The sequence below is a fragment of the Piliocolobus tephrosceles genome, chromosome 15 (assembly GCF_002776525.5).
Source record: "Piliocolobus tephrosceles isolate RC106 chromosome 15, ASM277652v3, whole genome shotgun sequence".
NCBI classification, from domain to species: Eukaryota; Metazoa; Chordata; class Mammalia; order Primates; family Cercopithecidae; genus Piliocolobus; species Piliocolobus tephrosceles.
The window spans coordinates 32,659,956-32,667,414 of record NC_045448.1 but is presented as its reverse complement, the minus strand read 5'-3'; the positions used below and the strand labels follow the sequence as shown (position 1 = coordinate 32,667,414).

Sequence of the window (7,459 nt, the reverse complement as noted above, 5' to 3'; positions counted from 1 at the left end):
GAAGGAAGGAAGGAAGGAAGGAAGGAAGGAAGGAAGGAAGGAAGGAAAGAAGGAAGGGAGGGAGGGAGGGAAAAGGGAGGGAGGGAAAAAGGGAGGGTGAGAATAATGCTTCAATTGAATGATAAGAGAAGCCAGGCAGGATGGTGTGCTCCTGAAGTTCCAGCTACTCAGGAGGCTGAGGTGGGAGGATCACTTGGGGCCAGGAGTTCAAGATCAGCCTGGGCAACATAGTGAGACCCTGTCTCCCATCTCAAAAAAAGAAAAAGAAACGCAAATTTTCAGCACAAAATGATGTATACATAGTGATATACTACAGGAAAACGGGTTTTTAAGCAGAAGTCAAAAGTTGTTTACATCTGCCAAGCAATTAAAGTAACTTGCCTCTGCAACCCTACAAGAATGACATCTACAACCAGTAGAGCACATATTTATTAATTCTCCTAAGTTGTTGACAGTATATATATTATTTTTCAAACGATGCTTAACATACTTTTTTTTTTTGGAGACAGTCTCACTCTGTCACCTGGGCTGGAGAGCAGTGCGCGATCTTGGCTCACTGCAACCTCCGCCTTCCGCATTCAAGCAATATTCCTACCTCAGCCTCTTGAGTAGCTGGGATTACAGGCACGCACCACCATGCCTGGCTAATTTTTTTTTTTTTTTTTTTTTTTTTTCTGAGACAGAGTTTCACTGTGTCGCTCAGGCTGGAGTGCAGTGGAACCATCTCGGTTCACTGCAAACTCTGCCTCCCGAGTTCAAGAGATTCTCCTGCCTCAGCCTTCCAGGTAGCTGAGATTACAGGGACCCACCATTACACCTGGGTAATTTTTGTATTTTTAATAGAAATGAGGTTTCACTGTGTCGGCCAGTTCAGTCTCAAACTCCTGACCTCAGGTGATCCACCTGCCTCGGCCTCCCAAAGTGCTGGGATTACAGGAGTGAACCACCGTTACTGGCGACACCTGGCTAATTTTTGTATTTTCAGTAAAGACAGGGTATCGCCATGTTGGCCAGACTGGTGTCAAACTCCTGACCTCAGGTGATCCGCCGGCCTCAGTCTCCCAAAGTGCTGGTATTACAGGCAAGAGCCACTGCACTCAGACAACGCTTAACATATTTGAAGAAAATTTTTGAGCAATTTAAAGACCTTCTCACTCATTCATTAGTGACCATAAGTTCTCACTAGAAAGAAAATAATGCCATTTGGCAGCCTCATGGCTTGGTGATACCTAACTTAAAGTGGCCGGGCACGGTGGCTCACGCCTGCCTGTAACCCCAGTAATTTGGAAGGCCAAGGCAGGTGGATTACTTGAGATCAGGAGTTTGAGACCAGTTGGCCAACATAGTAACACTCAGTTTCTACTAAAAGTACAAAAAAATTAGCAGGGCATGGTGGCACACGCCTGTAATCCCTACTAGGGAGGCTGAGGCAGGAGAATCGCTTGAACCCAGGAGGCAGAGGTTGCAGTGAGCCGAGATCACGCCACTGCACTTCAGCCTGGGCAACAGAGCAAGACTCTGTCTCAAAAAATCAATCAATCAATCAATCAATAGCACAAAGTAATCGCCAGTCTATAAGACCATTTAACTCAGATCAACTTACTTAGGGGAAAAATGTTTTACTCAAGCTACTATCACTAAGAGCTCAAAAGATGAAGCCTCATATATGCTAAGACATGTTGAAATCCATGTATTAAAAACCCTTCAATTAGCCAGGCATGGTGGTACACACCTGTAGTCCCAGCTACTTGGGAGGCTGAGGTGGGAAAATCACTTGAACCTGGGAGGCGTAGGTTGCAGTGAGCCAAGATGGCACCACTGTACTCCAGCCTGGGCGACAGAACAAGGTGCTGTCTCAAAAACAAAAACCCTTCCAGGCTGGGAATGGTGGCTTACGCCTATAATCTCAGCACTTAGGGGAGATGGAGACAGGTCAGTCACTTGAGTCCACAAGTTCAAGACCAGCCTGGGCAACAGGTGAAACCCTGTCTCTACAAAAAAATACAAAAAATTAGCTGGGTGTGGTGGCACATGCCTGTAGTCCAAGTTACTTGGGAGGCTGAGGTGGGAGGATGGCTTCAGCCCAGGAGGCAGAGGTTGCAGTAAGCTGAGTTCATGCCACTGCATTCCAGTCTGGGCAACAGAGACAGACCCTGTCTTAAAAAAACAAAAAAAAAAAAAAAACAAACAAAAAAACACCCTCTAGTACAATGGATTCTAAATCCCCTGGCTCTCATGAGAGTTGCAAATAGAGGCATCACTTCCCTTCTTACCTCTTCTTTTAAAACAAATTTAGGCCAGGTGTGGTGGCTCATGACTGTGATCCCAGCACTTTGGGAGGCCAAGGCAGGCAGGTTACTTGAGGTTAGGAGTTTGAAACCAACATGGCCAACATGGTGAAACCATGTCTCTACTAAAAATACAAAAAATTAGCCAAACGTGGTGGTGGGCACCCGTAATCCCAGCTACTCAGGAGGCTGAGGTATGAGAATTGCTTGAACCTGTGAGGCAGAGGTTGCAGTGAGCCAAGATCACACTACCATACTACAGCCTGTGCGACAGAGTGAGACTCCATTTCAAAAAAAGAAATACAAACTTTAGTGTGTAATCTTAAATGCTTAGGAAAGTAAGCCCTTACATAACACAGACCAAGTCTACTTTCACCTATAGAAATACTGTGATTCTTGGGCAGGGCATGGTGGCTCACACCTGTAATCCCAGAACTTTGGGAGGCTGAGGTGGGCAGATCATCCGAGGTTGGGAGTTCGAGACCAGCCTGACCAATGTGGAGAAATCCCATCTCTACTAAAAACAAAAAAAAATTAGCCAGGCATAGTGGCAGCCGCTTGTAGTCCCAGCTGCTTGGGAGGCTGAGGCAGGAGAATGGCATGAACCCAGGAGGTGGAGCTTGAATGAGCTGAGATCACGCCACTGCACTCCAGCCTAGGCGACAGAGTGAGACTCTGTCTCAGAAAAATAAATAAATAAAAATACAAAATTAGCCAGACATGGTGGTGCATGCCTGTAATCCCAGCTACTTGGGAAGCTGAGACAGGAGAATCACTTGAACCCAGGAGGCGGAGGTTGTGGTGAGCCAAGATCTCGCCATTGCACTCCAGCCTGGGCAACAAGGGTGAAACTCCATCTCAAAAAAAAAAAAGAAAGAACTATTGTGTTTCTTAAAAACTGTCAGCCAACATTGGGAGATTTCACATAAAATTTAGATGTACTATTTCTGACACTATGGGGTCTGCAGCACACCAGGCTGCAACAATCAGATGAAGAAGGGGTCAGCCAGGCACAGCCCGTGCACAAATCCAGTCCACTACTGGTTTCCGCAGAGCCCAAGAACTGAAAATCGTTTTTACATTTTTATATCACTAGGAAAATCAAGAATAGTATTTTGTTAATGTGAGAAGTATAGAAAATGTAAGTTTCAGTGTTCACAAATAAAGCTTTATTGGAAGACCGTCATGTCCATTTAATGAAACATTGTCTACAGCTGCTTTAACACTACAGTGCAGCAGAGTTGAATAGCAGCAACACGGACTGCACACTGCATGGCTGACAACCTCCACTAAACCTCCAAAGACTGTCTTTTCTTTCTGTATATTAGCGTTCTGTGTGTGTATTTGTCCTCACTAATTTATATGAAGAAACCATATAAATCCAACCCAAATAATGATACAACATAGAATGTGAGCCAGGAAACAGAAATTAAGACCCATTAAATTTTGGTCACTGCTCATTATCCTATGTGAAATTCATAAAAGACTATGAGGTATGTCTTTTTTTTCATTGTTTTTGGTTTGGGTTTTGGTTTTGGTTTTTTTGAGACAGTGTCTCACTCTGTTGCCCAGGCTGGAGAGCAATGCCAGCTCACTGCAACCTCCATCTCCCAGGTTCAAGCAATTCTCCTGCCTCAGCCTCACAAGTAGTTGGGATTACAGGTGCCCACCACCACACTCAGCTAATTTTGTATTTTTAGTAGAGATGGAGTTTCACCATGTTAGCCAGGCTGGTCTCGAACTCCTGAACTCAGGTGACCCGCCCACCTCAGCCTCTCAAAGTGCTGGGATTGCGACGCACATGAGCCAGCGGGTCCAGCCCAAGGCATATTTTTAAATCAATATTTAAGATTTCTGCAAATGAACATTTATATCTATACAGTACACACATAAATCCTATTAAGGAGGTGCAACATAATCTCATTCTAAACTAGATCAATCTCATGAGGGAAAAAAAGTTTTTGCTTATTTTCATCAGATTTTTAAATTACATACATAGAAGACTTAGAAAACAAAATAGACCAAGACATTGTCAGCAACATCTACAGTCTGGTGTTAAAAAGCACAAAAGTCACACCAGGGTATGAATCTCATGGATCCTTTCCTTACCTGAATAGCTGTCAGTTTATGTCTTACATTCACTAGGATAATGCGTGCTAATAACAGCAGTATGGGCTTCGAGGTCAGGCTGTAGACTGATTCACCATCTAGAGCAAGCAGGCTCAGAACAAATGCATCCAGTCCTTTAACCTGAAAAAAGGACTATAAACTAAGATGATATAATTTAACAAAAGATTAATCTTTATAGGTCTTATAATAACACAAAGATTTTCCAGTCAACTCAGCTTTGAAACAAAAGCATTAATATATTACACAGCAATTGGCACTAGACAGAATTAAAACACTGCAAATGCCCTTAGACATCTATAAACCCAGCCCGCCCTGATGGATGGCCACCCATCTGATCAAACTTGATTTTTTAGGTTTTTTTTTTTTTTTTGATATGAGAGTCTCACTCTGTTGCCCAGGCTGGAGTGCAGTGGCACGATCTTGGCTCACTGCAACCTCCGTCTCCCAGGCTCAAGTGATCCTCCTGCCTGGGCAAACAGCTGGGACTCCAGGCACGCACCATCACATCTGGCTAAGTTTTTGTATTCTTAGTAGAGATGGAGTTTCACCACGTTGGCCAGGCTGGTCTCGAACTCCTGACCTTAAGTGATCCCCTGTGTCGGTCTCCCAAAGTGCTGGGATTACAGGCGAAAGCTACCGCACCTGGCATGTTCAAACTTTAGAGAAAGAAGGAACTAAAAAAAATGACAGCATTGAAGAGATATCATCACTTCATAAATTTACTTACAACAAAATATTATCTCAATGAAAAGCATCCCTATGTTAAAGTATTTATACTAAATATTGTATTTGATATTTATATTAAACGTCGACATTTCACTTAAGCTTCAACACATGGAAAATGTTATTATGAAGTAAGTCTCTCCTCCATAATTTCTATCAAGCCAAACAATCAACAAGGTCTCATACATCAAATGCTGAATGGGCATATGACCACGCACCAGAGTGAGCAGAAGACTGCAAAATAAAAAGGATGCCTTTGAAAAATACACTCCCGTGTTGTACAGAGATTTTTTACAATGGACAAGGTTGTTAACATTTGGATGGCAGAATTTTAACAGCTACCATAAAATAGCAAGAATCCTCACCCATCAGGAACATGGGTTCCAATGTCAAAGGATAGTGTCCTTTCTCTGCTTCTCATTAGTTTGTGAGTACATGTAAATTTTTCCCACAATTTTTTTCCTGATGAAGCCTCAGTTTCATCAATTATAAAATGAAATACCTGGGCCCGGCACAGTGGCTCACACCTATAATCCCAGCACTTTGGGCGGCCGACATGGGAGGATCACGAGGTCAGGAGATCAAGACCATCCTGGCTAACATGGTGAAACCCCGTCGCTACTAAAAATACAAAAAATTAGCCAGGCGTGGTGTTGGGCACCTGTAGTCCCAGCTACTTTGTTTTTTTTTGTTTTTTTTTTTGAGGCGGAGTCTTGCTCTGTCACCAGAACTGGAGTGCAGTGGCCCAATCTCAGCTCACTGCAAGCTCCGCCTCCTGGGTTTACGCCATTCTCCTGCCTCAGCCTCCGGAGTAGCTGAGACTACAGGCGGCCGCCACCTCGCCCATCTAGTTTTTGTATTTTTAGTAGAGACAGGGTTTCACAGTGTTAGCCAGGATGGTCTCGATCTCCTGACCTCGTGATCCGCCCGTCTCGGCCTCCCAAAGTGCTGGGATTACAGGCTTGAGCCACCGTGCCCGGCCTCAATCCCAGCTACTTTGGAGGCTGAGGCAGGAGAATGTTGTGAACCCGGGAGGCAGAGCTTGCAGTGAGCCGAGATTGCACCACTGCACTCCAGCCTGGGCAACAGAGCAAGACTCCGTGTCAAAAAAAATTTTTAAAAATGAAATAACTGAGCCTATACCTCAGAGGGTTCTTGTAAGGATTAAACTAAACAATCCAAGTAATGCCACTCCCTGGCTCAATACTGAGTATTTTGAATACTAAATATTTGAATACTGAATATTTTGAGTATTGTTTAAAGTATTCAATAGAAGAAAGAGGGAGGGTCGGGCACAGCAGCTCACGCCTGTAATCTCAGCACTTCGGAAGGCCACGCGGGCGGATTACCTGAGATTCGGAGTTCGAGACCAGCCTGACCAACATGGTGAAACTCTGTCTCTACTAAAAATACAAAAATTAGCTGGCAAGAGGGCACATGCCTGTAATTCTAGCTACTCAGGAGGCTGAAGCAGGAGAATCGCTTGAACCTAGGAGGCAGAGATTGCAGTGAGCTGTGATCGCACCGCTGCACTCCAGCCTGGGTGACAGAGCAAGACTCTGTCTCAGAAAAAAATAAAAAACAATAAATAAAAAAGAAAGAAGGAAATAACTGTGAGTTCATCCTCTGTCCTATTTTCATCATCATTCAAGAATGTAATAGAGGAATAAAGATTTAATATGAATTAACCTTCACAACAACAAAGCCTACTGTTATCTCTGCTAAGCATACAAGGAATTATTAAAAAAAAAACCTTCAATAATTAATGAAGTAATATTAAGTTATTACAACTGCATCAACTTTAGAGGTGAGGAAACAGATCCTTAAAAATTAAGTGAAGCCCATGTTTCCAATTCCCAAATCAATTCCCAAACCAGCCCACGCTGGTAGAAGTAACATTAGTTTGGAAACTGGAAACAGACCTCTCTACCTCTTCCTGCCCCTCAAGAAGGCCTAGGGCTATGCTAAGCATTTGGAGAGCCTCAAGGACGTGGCCAGAATGATTTTTAGCCTTCTGACTGACACTACACCATGGTGGCGTGAGTAACTGAAATGCAGACACAAAAAGAGAAGATCTTCATCATGAGTTCAGTCTTGGACATGATGAGGACCAGCCTGGCCAAGATGGTGAAACCCCATCTCTACTAAAAATACAAAAATTAGCCGGGCGTGGTGGCAACACACCTATAGTCCCAACTACTCAGGAGGCTGAGGCAGAAGAATCACTTGAACCCTGGAGGCGGAGGTTGCAGTGAGCCGAGATTGCGCCACTGCACTCCAACCTGGGCAACAGAGTGAGACTCCATCTCAAAAAAAAA

At 43.9% G+C, this 7,459-nt stretch overlaps 1 protein-coding gene across 4 annotated transcripts in view; it reads right to left on the bottom strand.

Annotated features, from left to right (window-relative positions):
• TTC27 (tetratricopeptide repeat domain 27) overlaps window positions 1-7,459 on the bottom strand; it is a 191,910-nt gene that overhangs the window by 173,970 nt on the left and 10,481 nt on the right. For 2 of the 4 annotated variants that reach the window (XR_002732440.1, XM_023216383.1), the window contains exon 4: window positions 4,398-4,550. The exons of 1 other annotated variant lie outside the window; for it this stretch is intronic. Coding sequence is in view for 2 of the 3 variants with exons in the window: in XM_023216383.1 (XP_023072151.1) it covers window positions 4,398-4,550 (153 nt within the window). In the remaining variant the exon portion in view is untranslated. The remainder of the gene's footprint in view (window positions 1-4,397; window positions 4,551-7,459) is intronic. One more of the 4 variants, XM_023216384.2, reaches the window with a different exon arrangement.